Source organism: Lithobates pipiens, unplaced genomic scaffold (genome assembly GCF_037356315.1).
Source record: "Lithobates pipiens isolate NorthernLeopardFrog02 unplaced genomic scaffold, aLitPip1_a1.2 Scaffold_13, whole genome shotgun sequence".
Taxonomy (NCBI): domain Eukaryota; kingdom Metazoa; phylum Chordata; class Amphibia; order Anura; family Ranidae; genus Lithobates; species Lithobates pipiens.
The window spans coordinates 31210319-31228264 of NW_027507718.1; the positions used below are offsets into that span (position 1 = coordinate 31210319).

General features: G+C 38.9%; 1 protein-coding gene across 2 annotated transcripts in view; it reads left to right on the forward strand.

Moving 5' to 3' along the window:
• TRPM3 (transient receptor potential cation channel subfamily M member 3) overlaps nt 1-17946 on the forward strand; it is a 264979-nt gene that overhangs the window by 185763 nt on the left and 61270 nt on the right. For both annotated transcript variants that reach the window (XM_077474953.1, XM_077474954.1), the window contains 2 exons: nt 484-735; nt 13392-13566. In XM_077474953.1, coding sequence (XP_077331079.1) covers nt 484-735; nt 13392-13566 — 427 coding nt within the window. The remainder of the gene's footprint in view (nt 1-483; nt 736-13391; nt 13567-17946) is intronic.

The window sequence follows — 17946 nt, forward strand, 5'->3', positions numbered from 1 at the left end:
TCGGCAAGAATGGTATTGCTACTGATAACAATAAGAATTTAGTGAGCAATTTGTTGTATTTTGCAATATATTTGCTTATAATTTATGTAGTATCTGCTTATGATGTATGTACACTGTATTCATGTTTCTGTATCTAGATTCTGATGAAGTGATACTCTGAAATATTGTAAACTGTAATTGTTTTGATTGGTCCCATTTATGTTGTATGCTTTCTTTGATGAAAAATAGAATGCATTAATAAAAATACAAGTGCTAAATAATTCCACCTTGGGTAATTCTGAAAGAAATGAACAGAATTATGACATTAAATATGATATGATGTCCTGACAAGCTGAACCTGATGTTATAAATTACATTTTGTTTGCGATCTTTCTCCTGAAATGCATGTTTATAGATGGTGTTTATAAATTTCAATCAATATTGGACATAAAGTTCCTGTCATCCCAAGTATTGATTGTGGTCATGTGCTGTGTTTCCACACAGATCTTAATGTCTGAACCAGGGAAGTTGTTACAGAAGTTTAAGGTTTGGCTGCAGGAATATTGGAATGTGACAGATCTCATCTCTATCCTTCTCTTCTCTATTGGAATGATATTTCGCTTACAAGAGCAACCTTACAGCAGCTACGGGAGAGTGATATACTGTGTAAACATCATCTACTGGTATATACGCTTGCTTGATATTTTTGGTGTCAACAAGTATCTTGGACCATATGTTATGATGATTGGAAAAATGGTAAGTCAATTCTAAAGCATAATGTCAATGTGATCATTCAACCTGTGCTTTGGTTTAGAGAAAGGCTCCATTTGGAAAATGGAAATGATTGCGTGATTGGCTCATTGCCAAAAGTATATGGAGATGGAAGTCCGAATGAAGACATCAACTGTTATAGGCATTTTAATTTTTCTGACAAACTTTCTGTATGTCTAATATGGGATTGAAATTATGCCCCTTTTCATATCACAACACCAAGATTCTCAGGTGATGATAAGGAAGGCAGGCCCTACCACACCCCCCAGACGTTTTTAGAAAGCACTTACTGAACCAAGTATCAGTTTCTGCTGAACAGGGCAAGGTAATACTTTGAAATAATATTTGGTTAAATCTTTGCAATATATTCAATTCACTGGGATAAAATTGTTGTTAAATGGTTACATCAAGTGTGCCAAAACTGAAATTGTACAACATTTCGCAGTAACGAAAAAAATTTTTTTTCCAAAAGTGTTGATAAATGTAAAGTTATGCACTTGGGGGCTAAGAATATGCATGCATCATACATACTAAGGGGAGTATAACTGGGGAAATCAATGGTAGAGAAGGATTTGGGTGTGCTAGTAGAACATAAGCTTAATAATAACATGCAATGCCAAATTGCAGTTTTCAAAGCAAGCAAAATCCTTTCTTGTACTAAGAGAGGTATGGTCTCCAGAGACAGAGATATCATTTTGCCCCTGTACAAATTATTAGTAAGACCTCATCTGGAATATGCAATTCAGTTTTGGGTGCCAGTTCATAAAAAGGATATCGGGGATCTAGAGAAAGTGCAGAGAAGAACAACCAAACTGATAAGAAGCATGGAGAAACTCAGCTATGAGAATAGATTAGCTGAACTGAATTTATTCTCTCTTGATGATCAACATGTATAAATACATAAGTGAACTTGGTGGTGAGTTATTCTCTTGGTCATAGCAGAGGACAAGGGGGCACTCTTTATGTCTGGAGGAAAAGAGATATCATCTATGCAGGTCTTGAGAAGAACGAAAATAATTATTAGGTTGGTATTTTGAGACTAGGTCAGTGATGTAGCTGGGGGCAGAGTTGTGGATGGCTTTGTAAGTAGTTGTTAGTATTTTGAATTTAATTAGTTGGGTGAGTGGAAGCCAGTGGAGGGCTTGACAGAGAGGAGTAGCAGACACAGAACGATTGGTAAGGCGGATGAGTCTGGCAGCAGCATTCATGATGGATTGAAGGGGGATAGACTATATACAGGAAAGCCAATGAGGAGGGAGTTGCGGTAGTCGAGACGAGAGATCACCAGGGAGTGAATTAAGAGCTTTGTTGTGTCATGGGTTAGAAAGGGGTGTATTTTGGAGATGTTGCAGAGATTGAGGTGGCAAGATTTGGACAGTGATTGGATGTGTCTTAAAGGAGAGTTCATGGGATGGGCTTATAGTTGTGTCATTGATTTTGACAGAAAGATCAGGAGAAGAGGTACAAGGGGAAGGAAAAATGATAAGTTTGGTTTTAGATTAGATTAAATTTGAGGAAGTGGTGTGACATCCAGACTGATATTTCGGATAGTAAATTAGTGATATGAAAGGAGACTGAAACAGTGAGCTGAGGGGTAGATAAATAAATGTGAGTGTCATTAGCGTAGAGATGGTATTGGAAGCCATGGAAGGCTATCAGCTGACCCAGGTTGCGTGCTCCGATAAGGGTCTGGTATGGATTTTTGGGGGGACCCAACACCATTTTATTTAAATGTTTGTACGGGGTTCCCCTTAAAATCCATACCAGACCTGATGGGTCGGGTATGGATTTTGAGGGGGACTCCCCCACCATTTTTTAAAAAATTTTGGCACGGGGTTCCCCTTAATATCTATACCAGACCTGAAGGGCCTTGTGTGGAATTTAGGGGGATCCCCATGCATTTTTTTTTTACTTTTGGTTCTGGGTTCCCCTGTGGGGAAATCCTCATGCCGTTTTTATCAATGAACTTTTATGTGCATTGCGGACCGACAATTCATTGTAGCCGCGAGTACTTTTTAATGACTTTTTTTTCCTTTAGAAATGTCATTTTGCTGTCAGACTATTTTAAACACGGGAAACATGTGCCCCTTTACAGGCATACTATAGACACTCCCCAGGTATGAAATTTAAAGGAATATTACACTTTTATTGTTTCACTTTAAGCATTATTAAAATCACTACTCCCGCAAAAAAACTGCCATTTTTAAAACTTTTTTTGCATTGATACATGTCCCCTGGCGCAGGACCCAGGCCCCCCAACACTTTTTATGACAATACCATTCATATAAGCCTTTATAATTAGCACTTTTGATTTCTCCCATAGACTTTTAAATGGTGTTCCGCGGCTTTTGAATTTGCCGCAAGCACACAAAATTGTTCGCTGTGTGGTGAACTGGCGAACATCCAATGTTCGAGTCGAACATGAGTTTGACTTGAACATAAAGCTCATCCCTGATTGAAAATAGGAGAGGTCCAAAAACATAACCTTGGGGGACCCCAACAGAGAAAGGAAGAGGAGAGGAGGAAGTAGAATTGTAAGTAACGCTAAAGGTGAAGTTGGATAAGTAGGAAGAGAACCAGTGAAGAGTACAGACACAGAGACCAGGCATGGAGATTTTTGATGAGGAGGGGGTGGTCAACCATATCACAGGCAGCAGGTCCAGTAATAGGAGTACAGAATAGTGTCCCTTGGTTTTGGCCATTAGTAGATCATTTGTTCATTTTAGGAGAGTAGTTTCTGTGGAGTGTTGAGGATGAAATCCAGACTGAAGGGAATCAAGAAGGCTATTATCAGCAAGGTGGTTGCTCAGTCAGTTGTAGATCAGACATTCACGGAGTTTGAATAAAAAGGGGAGCAAGGAGATGGGGTGTAGGTTGGTAAGATTGGATGGGTCCAGTGAGGGCTTCTTAAGTATGGGGCTGACAACTGCATGTTTTACAGAGTTAGCAAAGATGCCAGAAGAGAGAGAGAGAGATTGAAGATGTGGGTTAGAGAGTGTAGAATAGAGCCAGAGGGTGAACATAGCATTTACCAGGTAACAGGATCCAGGGGCAGTTGGTTATAATGGCGTTAGCAAGTAGTTTAGCAACCTTGTCTATAGTGGCGGGGTTGAAAGAGGGAAGTATGAAATGATTGTATCTGTGGGCTTGAAGTGTGGAGCGTGGAGGGTTACTGAACAGTCGAGATATCCTCATGAATTGTATCAATCTTCTGTTTAAAGTGATTGGCGATCTCCTGGGCAGTGAGTGAGTTGGTGGGTGGAGGCAGTGGAGGATGAAGTAGTGAGCTGAAGGTAGAGAAGAGTTGATGGGGACGAAATGATAAGGTGTTAATGAGAGAGATAAAGTAGGTCTGCTTGGCAGTGAGAAGGCAGGAATTGTATTTATGGAGGACAGATTTATACTGGCTGAAATCTTTCTGGGACTTCGTCTTACGCCACAGATGCTCAAGAGCATGGCTGTGTTTTTTCAGACTTTTAGTGTCATCTGTTTGCCAAGGTTGAAGGGGACGGGGCCCGATTCTGTGTGTAGTGAGGGGGGCCAATGTGTCCAGTTAGGCTAGAAGTGAAGTGTTGTAGGCAGAAGTGGCTAGGTTGGTACAGGACAGGGGTGCGATTTTGTCATAGAGGTGGGCAGTAGAAGAGTAGAGAAGAGAAGGGTTGAGATGGCATAGGTTTCTACGGGTAACCAATAGGCAGTTGGAGGGAGAGGAGGTGAAGGTGGAGGAGAGGAAGAGAGTGAAACTAATAAGGTAGTGATTAGATGGTGGGTAAGATAGGTAAGGATAGTTGCAGAGGTATACGCTCACTTTATTGCTAAAATTACTGTGAAATTCAAGACTTAGCTGGGTGTACTAAGATGTCCCCTGCCTTTTTCTGACTGCAGGTGTTCTGTGAGATGAGCAAACCTGGTAGCTGTGGAACACATGCGCAGCTGAGAAAATGTCACTTCCGTTAGCTAATCGGACAAGTTATCAATTTTGTATAAAAAGTACAATGTTTAAATGTAGTTTTTTATTTTTAGAACTGTAGTCACAATAGCCTAAAAATAGATCCAGTACCACACATTCTGCAATTTCCCTGTTGCCACAACTGAATGTTGGACATTTCCTACTAGACACCATAGATATTTCAAGCACTGGTAAAAGCAGACAGAAACAACCTAGGTAACAATTACTACTGGTAAGGATGACTGTTTTGTTGCTTACCATATTACATTTTTTAAACGATAGGGCTGTGTAGATAACTGTAGATATTTCACCAATTCTATATATTTTTACATATAATACTTATATAGTACTTTTACTCGGCTAGTGGTAATCCAAAGTCTAGCCAACTTTTGTATCCCTGATTGCAGATTTTATAAGCCTTTGGGCAGGATAACATTTTTCCTCCTAGGTAGACATAAGCTTTATCCCACCCACCAGTAACGTAAAACTTGTCCCTGTGTATGTGGAGGATACCAATGATCCATGGAATATGAATAAATAATTGCTTCATAGCATAGCATGATGGTATCAGTATAGCTCACCCACAATGTTTCCACTGCTCTACCAGAAATTAAGCAACTAATTAAAAAGCACTGGCACTTTTTTCTCATTCAGTTCCTAAATGTTTGTTTTTTGACAGGTAATTATATACATCTGATATTTACAATTTTTATAAACTGGTGGCAAAAATTCCAATAGAAGCTTAGTTTTGAATGCAGACCAGAATAGCAGGATGATGTTACACATATTTGAATGAGTCAGAGGAGACACATTACTCCTACTCTGCTAATAGGGGTGATGCCTTCTAGATCCTCTAGCACGTGCACAGCTAGCACTGGATTTTCCTATTAGACAGCACAGTAAGCACTGCACACACAAAAGTATGGAAGTACCTTAATATGAAATGTCCATTTGTAAAATAAGGATTTTATACAAATAATAAAAAAAACAAAATCATTCTGTGTAATTAAAAAAAAACATATACACACACACACACACACAAATGAAAACATGAAATAGGGCATGAACCATCAGAGATAATGGCACAACATGACTTGCAATGATCAACTTACCAAAATATAAAATTATGCCAGGCAACCAGTAAAGTAAAAAAAGTAGCCAGAAAATTATCATGGTAATTGGGTCCATTAATATATTTGATACAAGTTTAATAGTGGTATTCATTATAAATAGTTAATTATAGCAGTCACGTCTAGATGTGGTATAAGCAATTGCAATGTTTGATAGCTGCAGCATAGAAGGGTACATGTGAAATACTGTGTTTATTAAACTTTTATTGAATGAGTAATAGTAAAATTGCCAAGTATTAAAAACAGTTTAGTTTCTAATTTACTGTGTACTGATATATCACATTTTAAAATCTGTGTGATGCTCAGTACATCTGTTTGTTCTCTTCATTAAACCTTAAACTTCAGAAGGCATTGAGCTAAGTAACATACATTTTCAGAGTCTGAGACACATTTTAAATTGCCTTTTTTAAACATCTTTACATGTATTTTAGCACTAACCAAATGAAAGAGGAAGGACAGATTTTACTTAACCACTTCCCACCCGGCCGATGCATATATACGGCCGGGTGGGAGCCGTCTACTCCTGATATGACGTTCAGGAACGTCATTCAGGAGTAGCGGGATCGCGCGCGCGCGCGCCCGCGCAGCGGCGCGATCCCGATGTGCTCGTGTCACCCGGACACGGCACATCTCAGATCGGCAGGAGGGCTCTGTGATTGGCCCTCCTGATCACATGACGGCCGTGTCCAATCACGGCCGTCATGTGATGTAAACAAACAGCCGGTTGCTAGGCAATCGGCTCTCCTCACACGGAAGTCACCGCTGAGGAGAGGAGAGCAGAACGCTGCAGCCGGCTGATGATCAGTGAGTATGGGCTGCTTTTTACAGCTTTTTACTCACTGATCATCAGTGTAGTGTAAACACACAACACACCACACAGTACAAACACAGTCCCCACATATGTCCCCAAAACACACATGTCCCCAAAACATACATGTCCCCAAATAATAAAAACACATGTCCCTAATAATAAAAACATGTCCTCCACATATGTCCCACTAAAATCACATGTCCCAATGATTATCTGCACACATATGTACGTGATCACCTGCACACATATGTACATGATCATTTGCGTACATATATCCGTGATCACACAAACCAATTATTATACACTTAACGGAATTTTTTTTACCAAAAACATGTAGCAGAATACATTTTGGCTTAAATTTATGACAAAATTTGATTTTATTGGATTTCTTTTCAAATAGAAAAAAGAAAATATTGTTTTTTTTCCAAATTTCCGCAATTTTTGCGCTTATATCGCAAAAAAAAAAAAACGGAGTCGTGAATAAATAACACCAAAATAAAGCTCTATTTGTGCGAACAAAATGATAACAATTTCATTTGGGTACAGTGTAGCATGACCGCGCAATTGTCACTGAAAGCGCTAGAGCGCTGAAAGCTGAAAATTGGGCTGGGAAGGAAGGGGGTGAAAGTGCCCTGTATTGTAGTGGTTAAGAAAAGACATCAATATATTTAAAAACACTCACAATAACAGTATCTTTAACACATACAGTATAGAATAAACCTGCATTAAAGCTTGTATCTGCCTACTCCAAGGACTGCCAGTATGCCTGAACTTTTTATTTTTTTATTCAGATTTTATTTTCTGCTTATGAGGTGCCTATAGACATACAGTAACACAAACATGAACAATACAGTTACACAGGTAACGATAATTGTACAAGCATTGCAATACAGCAGCACCATGAAAGAACAGGGCATTAAAAAATATCAGATGAACGGCTCATTGGGGTTGATTTATTAAAGGAAAATAGACTGTGCACTTTGCAAAGTGCATTTGCACTATGCGAGAGCAGTTGCTCCAGAGCTTAGTAAATGAGGAAAAGCTCTGCTGAATTTCATTATCCAATCATATACAAGCAAAAAGGCTGTTTTTAAAATTTTACTTGCACCTGATTGGGTATTCTTTGCAAAGTGAAGCTTTACCTCATTTACTAAGCTCTGGAGCAACAGAACTTGCAGAGTGCAATTGTACTTTGCAAAGTGCGCAGTCTATTTGCCTTTCGTAAAACAACCCCATAGAGAGCAGGCATAGAAAATAAAGGCAATTGTCATGAAAAAAACACTTATGCCGCGTACACACGAGCGGACTTTTCAACATCCAAAGTCCGACGGACTGAGTCCGTCAGACTATTCGATCGTGTGTGGGCTGCAACGGACTTTTGACTCGCCAAAGTCCGAAGGACTTTAGAATATGGAACATGCTTCAAATTTTCCAGACGGAACTCCGCCGGACCCGGTCCCTTCCAAAACTCCGCTCGTGTGTATGCTATTCCGACGGACTAAAACCGACACTAGGGCAGCTATTGGCTACTGGCTATGAACTTCCGTATTCGAATCCAGTCGTACGTCATCACGTTTGAATCCGTCGGAGTTTAGTGTGATTATGTATGGCCAAGTCCGCTCCGCCGAAAAGTCCGTCAGAACTCCGTCGGAACTCCGGCAGAACTCCGACGGAACTCCTTCGGAAGTCTGTCGGACATAAGTCCTCTCGTGTGTACGGGGCTTAAAGGATACCAAGGAGCATACTTTTTGCACCTCATCTCAAAAAGGCTTATTCACATCTTTGTGTGTGCATTCCTGGTCTCAGAAAGTTAATCTAGGACATCCCCAGTCTCATTAAAGCGGTTCCAACTAAGATTGTATTTTTTAAGGGAGCCCCTGTTTATATGTGATTTTTTTCAAATGCTATCAGCTTATTAAGTTCAGAGAACCAGTTTTGTTTTGTATGAGCAACACAGTAATGGTGAAAGCATCCAGGGGTGACCAAATATCCAACTATTCAAGGAAGTGGGTGACTACGAATAGAAATATCATATATTTCGTCAAGTTTAAGGATTATTGTATCACAGTAACTTACTAGTTTTGGACAACAGCAGAGGAGGTTAATCAGATCGCCTGGCAAAGCCCCACACTTAAAACATCCTGGGGAGTGTCTACAACCAACGACATGAAAGAAAGGTAGGGTTCTATAAGCCCTGTGGAAAATGAAAAATTGAGTCAACTTATGAGTGGGAGACAAAGAAACCAAAGTAAGGGCCCTGAAGAATTTCCTCCCATGGTCTCCCGGACAGTTCCTCATGCCGGAAATTTGGTTGGATACCAAACAGGAATAAAATACAAGCTAGTTTTAATTATTAACTCTTAAAACTCTATAGCCTTAAATATATCTTTACCTCCTCATATTTTATAACAAGCACCAACATCCCTCCCTTTCTCATGGTCCACTTCACGCCTAGGGATAACTCTCACACCCATCTTTCTGACATTTTCACTGCCAATTATCCTCCAATTTTGCGTCAAATATCTATGCTTCTGACACAATGGTCCTCTCTACCATTATCCGGAATAGGTAAAATTAACGTAATAAAGATGGCTATACTGCCCAAAATTCTTTATCTTTTTCGAGTTTTACCTATCCCTGCAGCATACTTTCTCAGAATACTACAACGTAAGGCATTAACTTTCGTTTTGGGCTTCTTTAAGCCCCATCTGCCCAAACACACTCTTTACCTTCCAAAGCAGAAAGGGAGACTTATGTTTCCTAATTTTACCCCCTATTACCATGCATCTCAATTAGCCCATATCCCTAAATATCACGCAAAACCTGAAATTCCGCTTTGGGATGCACTGGAATCAATAGATTGCAATAACCAATCTCGTATGGTCTAATTCCTTCGACCGTAAAAAGAAAACAATAATCCTAAAAATAAACATACACTAGCCATTTGAGATACATTTAAATTAATAAATGGACTACAATCTCCCAATATACCTCTTTTATCATTTCTTAAAAATCCACTTTTCTATCCTGCTTGGTCTTACCCTAAATCTTTTAAAGCATGGACCTCCACTAATCTAACTCAACTCTGTGAACTAGCATCCTCTACTTCATTCAAAACTTTCCCTGACCTATGTGAAAATCACAAACTTCCTAATTCAGAGCTCTTTTGATATCTTCAGATTAAACATTTCTTTATGCCCTATATACAAGGAAGAATTAATTTAGACAAATGAACTTGCTTTGAAAATATATGTAAACGTTACCCACACACTAAGGGAATTATTTCAACTCTTTACACTCATCCTATTACTAAACCCAACTCAGACCCACCATCATATGTGCCTAAGTGGTTGATGAATCTTGGGTTTTCGTTGGAAGCAGACGAATGGGATAAGATTTGGATCACAACTAAGTCATCCTCACAAAATATAGCTGCCTTAGAGACAAATTACAAAGTACTCACACGGTGGTATTTGGTCTCTGTCAGAATCATGAAATATGCTCCAAATTATTACGCATCTTGTTTTCGTGGCTTTGGTGATCTTGGATCATATCTCCATACTCAGTGGGATTGCCCGGTAGCAAAAAAATTCTGGAAAGATGTATTTCTTATTATTTCAACACTGTTGGAAATCCCTAACCGGCCACTCTCTCCTACCACCAATTCAAACTCTTATTACAGATCACTGCAGCTGTGAAACAAACAATTGCCAAAGCTTGGAAAACCCCGTACTTAATAGTTGCTGAAACTAAAAATAGAGTCAAGCAAGCAATGATCCATGCCAAAACAGAGGCTATAACTCAAGATAAAATATCCAACTTTGAGAACATATGGAATCCCTGGGTGACCACAATATGTATTATAAGATTTTAGATTCTATAATAATTTTTTATTATTATTATTTAAAAACTATACTCTTGATAATATTTAAGACCTTTTTTTTATCTGAGGTCATCTTATATTAACCTGGTCTAAGTTGGTTTTATCCTTTCTTATACAATGTATGACGTAATCTTTTGAGTAGTTAGATCCATGCTAAAATTGTTTTAGTTTATGTTGGAACTACAACTCAATATTATTACCATATATGTGATCTTTTCTTTTGCTGCCACCATATGTACTTATGTATGCTAATTGTTAGAATTCAATAAACAAATTTGACAATTAAAAATAAAATAAAAAATACAAGCTACTTTGAGCATATCAGAGCTTTCTCTATGGCTCTCATTCATGAGTTAGCTGTTCTATGCAGAAAGGGGGAGGCTATAACATCAGTAAGTTGACAATTGCTGGTCACTCTTCTGATCAATAATCAGCATTTTCTTTAGATTAACCGCTTCACCCCCGGAAAATCTTACCCCCTTCCTGATCGGAGCACTTTTTGCAATTCAGTAATGCGTCGCTTTAAATGACAATTGTGTGGTCGTGCAACGTTGCACCCAAACAAATTTTTTTCCCACAAGTAGGGCTTTATTTTGGTGGTATTTGATCACCTCTGCAGTTTTTATTTTTTGCACTATAAACAAAAAAAAAGGGCGACAATTTAGAAAAAAAAAATATACCCCAAAAATATATAAAAACTATTTTTTTCCTCAGTTTAGGCCGATATGTATTCTTCTATATTTTTGGTAAAAAAAATCAAAATAAGCATATATTGATTGGTTTGCGCAAAAGTTATAGCGTCTACAAAATAGGGGATAGTTTGATGGCATTTTTATTATTAACTTTTTTTATTAGTAATGGCGGTGATCTGTGATTTGTATCATGACTGCAACATTATGACGGACACATTGGACACTTTTGACACTATTTTGGGACCATTGTCATTTATACAGCGATCAGTGCTATAAAAATGCACTGATTACTGTGTAAATGACACTGGCAGGGAAGGGGGTAAAATACTAAGGGGCGATCAAGGGGTTAAGTGTGTCCTAGGGAGTGATTCTAACTGTGGGTGATGGGCTTCCACTCACATGACAATGATCACTGCTCCCGATGACAGGGACCAGTGATCTCTGTCATGTCACTAGGCAGAACAGGGAAATGCCTCGTTTACATAGGCATCTCCCCATTCTGCGGCTCCGTGATGCGATCGCCGGGACACTGGCGGACATCAAGTCTGAGGGTTCCGCATGCATCCGCTAGCCCCGCCAATTAAAGGGGGCATACAGGTACGCCCATTTGCCCAAGGCTGCCACTGTGCCAACGTATATAAGCGTGCAGTGGTCGGTGGTTAATAGAGGGATCGTTCTGTATGAGACCAGATATGTTTTTTAAGTAATCATACACTGTAAAATTTCAAATTCTCAAATGTTGGACTTTTCAGTATACCCTACTGCAAATAAATAAACCATTTCAATTTTAAAGAGGACCTTCAGTAATTTTTTTTCAATTTTCCATCTATTAAATCTTCTGTCCATGTTGTTTTAAATTTGGATAGTAAAACTTTTTTCTGCCAGTAAATACTGTACCCGATACAACCCACTTCCTGTTTATTGTCTGGTAAAAAGCCTAAGCTTATGACATCATGCATAGCTCCCTCTCTCACTCTCGTGAGTCATAAGAGGACCAATGAGAGCATGTTTATGTCTGTGTAAATACAGGAAGTGAAGAGGCAGCAGCTTCAGCTGCCCACAGTTAAAATGGTTGTAGCCAGACTTAGTGGAGGGAGATTTCTGTAACACATTTGGGAAGCGCAGAATCACAGTATATATAAAATAATATACAAAGGGGTTGGAGGGATGCTTCAGTATGACAAAGATGTTTTTAATTACAAATTATGTGAGCAGACTGCATTTCCTCTTTAAGTTTATGGAGAATGGAGAATATAGCCAATTAGGCATAAAAATAAGAATTCCATTATATGAATCCTGGCACTCCTTGGAGTCCAGTGTACAAGACGTGTATTGTTTACTGTTTAACATATAGAAGGCACACAGGAAGGTAACTTGCTACAAAGTAGACTTGAATGGATGATCGATAACAGCCTTTCTCAACCTGGAATCCACCTGAAGATGCCAGGGGTTCCTTGAGTAGTAGTGAATTGATCTCCCACCTACAAAGACCATTGGTGTAAGGGTTTACTTCTACATTGTCTAGTTTTACTACAGGACACTTTTTCACTATCTGCATTTTTTAAATCAATTATTATTCATTCTATTTCAAGACTGGAAATGAAAATATTTTAATCATGTATAGCAAGCGGGTGTTAAACATTATCTATCCTTGGTGTCCAATACACTAGGTGTGTCACATTCTTTATTTAAAACTTTCTATCTGGCTGATCACGCTAATGTACTGTAAACTGCAGGTAGTCATTTTTAGCAGGGGTTTCCTAAGGCTTGAAAATTATTTTCAGGGTTTCTTAAAGGTAAAACAATTGAGAAAGGCTGATGTATAAGTGCAGTCATTTACATTATACCCATCTCCATTTGAGTTAATTTTGGTATATAGAAGGGAGAGGGTTCATCAGAAAGGAATAATCTATATGGATGATGTTGTTTGAACACACTTAGGTATACTACAGAGCCCTGTGAAAAAGAGTACATTTTAGGAAATGGTTCACTTATCCAGTGCGTTTTCCATCAACTGCTTATTTATATACTGTAAAATCTTAGTTGCATGTTTCTTCATAACAGCCTAATTTTCTTACTATTTCATTTCTGTAATATCTCCCCAGCTATCCTATCAATGTAGTGTGGAAAGACTAATCTTTTTCCTTTTTCATTTCCTATATCCTAACTTATGCAGATGATCGACATGATGTACTTTGTGATCATTATGTTAGTGGTGCTGATGAGTTTTGGTGTGGCAAGGCAATCTATCCTCTTCCCCAATGAGGAGCCATCATGGAAACTGGCAAAGAACATTTTTTACATGCCCTACTGGATGATCTATGGTGAAGTGTTTGCCGATCAGATAGACCGTAAGAAAGTCTTTTATGATTCTTTAGCTATTCAGATAATTAATACAGAAGAAACAAAGAATTCTTGTTTTAGTCATGTTCAGCCAATACATGGCTCAAATAGCAAACCATTCTCTGTGTTGTGGGAGCATTAATGGAAAATCCTGGTGGATAGAGGAATCCTCCCCATTGTGCTATTGTATTCTAACAGCAATGACTCCTCTGCTGTCAAAATATACTGATTAGCACTACAGCTGAACAGGAATGGCCATAGATGGATCAAAGTTCGTCCCATACTTACTGAACTGGACAAGTTTTGATCCATCTATGTCCAGCTAAACTTTTGTATTATAATCATGGAACAAGCACCACCTGCACCACCATAGACAAGCCAAAAGTGTTTCTTCTTGGTTCTATACTGCAATGGTCTATTTCAGCAGCAAGTTTTTAATGTGTGCTGTATCTTCTGAGTCTCATGGGCTGCTCCTCATGGCAGTCCAAAAGCATAATTTATACGTCAACACCCTCTATTCTCACTATGTATAAACACAAGAGCTTATCTACACACTATGTGCGTGTCTATTGTAGAATTATACAATCAGCAGCTGCCTAATTGATCATTTCTAAAAATGAATTTCATCAAATACACTATACAAATGTTCGGTCAGCAGATGAGGAGCCCAAAAATATAAACAGTCTCTCGGCTGCTCACTGCTGCACCAGAACTGCAGCGCTCAAAAAAATAGTCCAAAAGCATAGCTTACAGTTTACGTGGCAAAAAAAAAAATCTACTGAAGCTGTAAAATCCAATAGGTACCCCAAGGGATCTGAGATTGAATTTCAGATCCAAAGAATGCTAACGTATTACTGAACATGACACGAGTCAAGACTGTACAATGTGATTTTTATGGGGTCTGTGATTAAGTGTTTCCTAGGGGTTAAACAAAACTATTTTTTAGTCAAATGGAGAGCGCTGGGGTGGGCCTTATTGATGCTTATTGGGTTGTGTGCTGGAGATACTAAACAAGTGAAGCTGAAAGTTAGCTGTTGTGTATACACATAATTAAATACTGTTGAAGGTGTCTGTAACAATGAGAATGCTAATAAGGCAATTCAAGTGAAACAGAGCTGCAATCAGCAAGGAATAGATCACCAAAGCAGCAGTTTACTGCTGCAGGAATTGGCAACAGCTCTGTCCAAGCTAGGGCAGGCCATACATTATGAAATTTTCAATTTTCTTTCCTTCAACCATGAGTTGAAGGAAAGAAAGACAGAATTTCTCATGCAGCACTATTGTGTTCTGCCACTGGGGAGCAAAGGGAGCCTTCAACACTGGCAGAATACAATACAGACTTCCCCACTGACAGAATACAACGATCACTGCCAGCGGCCATAGCCGCCAGCAGTGACCACACAAAGGAATATGACAGTCAATGGATTGACTTCAGTATAACCAACCTACCCATAGATGACTCCAAATTTGTCAGTTTCCTGCTGAACTGGCAAAATTCCAATTTGTTATGGCCAGCTTAAAGTGGAGCTCCAGGCTCCCTCAGAAAAAAATAAAAGTCAGCAGCTACAAATACTGTAGCTGCTGATTTTTAATATTAGGACACTTACCTGTCCACGAATCCAACAGTGTCTTCACCCAAACCAATTTTCCAGTCAGCTGTCGGGTGCTGTAACTGCCATCTCAGCTAAGGAAAACCAGCAGTGAAGCCTTGCGGCTTCACAGCCAGTTCCCTACTGCGCATGTGCGAAGCGCCCTGCATTTTGTGAATAAACCAGCGGCAGAGGAAGGAGGAGGGGGACCAAACTTCCAGCTGAGTTTGTTATGACGAGCTCAGCCAGAAGTGGCAATGGGTGCCTGTCAAAACCAGCTCCCCACTCCCCCCGAAAGGTTCCAAATGTGGCAGCAGAGGGGGGGCAGGCAAATGGAGCTTCCCCTTTTGGGTGGAGCTCTACTTTCAGTGCCATGACAGCTATTGTGATATCGCTACCAATATAAACATTATTTAGAAGACTATTTGTGCAATTCCTAAGCATGTAAATGATACAGTATCGAAAAAAGATAAACACAATAAAGTAAACGCAATAAGCTGAGTCCATAAAGCAATACATTTCAAACAACAGCAAATATGACTTCTAAACTCATCTGAAGAGTTTAACACAAACACTTGAAAGAATTAAAAAAATAAGTTAACCAATACTATACATCTTGTTCAATTTAAACACTCATGTCATTGAAGGTCAACATTTAATAACAGAGACACTAAAGTAATGGAAGGCTTGCGGGACAGCACAATGTACCTAGTATATTGACAGAAGGAAATTAGGTCAGAAAGACAATGTGCTGTAGCAGAAGCATTTTTGGGTTATCAAGGTAAAGATGGTATGTGTGGACTATATAGTCAAAAGTGGCATAAGGTATAGACAATATTGTTGTGTTATTGTGTGCAGATATGTTATTTGATTTTTAGCTCGCAGGAGCAGGGCCCTCCTTACCCTCTTGTATTGAAGTGTATTGTTGCTGTAATGTCTCCCATTATATCATAAAGCGCTGTGCAAACTGTTGGTGATATATAAATCCAATATAATAATATGCTGTAGGCCAGTATAATATTCCATTATATTAACAGCAGGTCACTATCACCATGCTACTGATGCTACACAATTCCTGATTCACTGTAGCCTTTTTCATTTTTATCCTGTGTCTGCATACCTGTCATTAATTACATAGTTGCTCAAAAGTACAAATTTGCTACGGTCCAGGAAAAATAACTAAAAATAAAAAATAAAATAACTAAAAACACAACTAAAGTATGACAAAAAAAAATGTATTGTTATTGATTGCACCCACCCTGCATATTTTTTTTTTTTTAACTCCATCCAGCTTTCCCAAAGTTCCGACTTATTCCACTCTCATCCCAGTCACTATTTTAAAGCTGTTCTATTTTATATTTATGTCTTTCTAGTGCCTGCCAATGTGGTGCTACTAAACTTTTAGCAACGTTTATCAAGTGTGGTATTAGGGTATTTTTATAATGTTTTGTTGGAATCTCCATACCATGAAACAAACATACCCATGGGTCTTCAGGCAGTTCTATATCTGTAATTTCTTTGATCAGGGCTAGCACTTCCTTCCAAAAATGTTTTATTTTAGGATAGTCCCACTATATATGTGTCATATTCCAAATGGAATCACATCCCACCAGCAATTAGGAGATTTTTCTATTTGAAAATTATGAGTTATCTCCAGGGTTATATACCATCTAGATATACATTTATAGTTAATTTCTATAGTGTTTGTGTCTACGGCGAAACAAAAAAATAATTTTATGATTCTTTTTTATTGCACATCATTCACCCGTGTCCCCAAATGTTTTTCCCATTTTTAGATGTATGTCGGTCTCCCATCTCCGGCTAACTCCACTAGTATTTTATATACTTGGGATATCCCACTTTTGATCTTATTGGTTGTGGTAGTGATAATACAAAGTGCCTCAACTGAAAGTACCGCCATTCATCGATCTCCACCCATTCTTTATCTTTTATTTCCTGTAGTGTAAATAATTCTCCTTTTGTAAAATAAAATTGTGTCCCTTAATGAGATTAATGGTGAATTACATTTCCAGTTTGATTTTTAATGTGTTAAATCCCAAATTTTCAATACTTCCATATAGTGATGGCCGAACGGTTCGCCCGGCGGTCGTTTCGCGGCGAATTTCCGACTTTCGCCGTCCGCGGGTTCGAACGCCTTTTTCCGTCGTTCGCCCCGGCGGACTTACGTGTTTAATGTATACAAGAACTTTAACCTTTCGTGACACGTTTATCATGTGTTACAGGACAACCAATTGAGACATGACAGCTCATGGACACTTGGACATTCCCCCTAACCTATAAATACACCCGATCCGGTGGCCATTTTACATTCTTTCTTCTGTCACTGTAGGGAAAGGATCCTGTGTGGAGTAGGGACAGAGAAAACGCTAGCTATTTGGTACACAAAAGTTCTTTTCAGGACTGGTATAGGTGTTAGGTCAGCAGCCTGAGTTTCTTTTGTCAGTTTAGATAAAGGGACAGAGCGCTGTATGCTGCTATTTTAGGGACAGCTCAGCCAGATTAGTCTTTCTTCATCATCATCATCATCATCATCATTAGCTGTTACTATCAGGTCCACAAAAGAGCTGTTCCAGCTAATCGTTCCAGCCTACTCTTTTTTGCCAATTTGTATAGGGACAGGCAGGAAGCAGTGTGTCAGGCAGTGAGGATAATTTTAAAGACTTGCTGTTACTATTAGTTCCACAAAGGTTCTTTTCAGGACTGGTATCAGTGGTACGGTAATAGGCTTGTACACGTATAATATTCTTTCTTCCAAATATAGAAAGAATATTATACTTG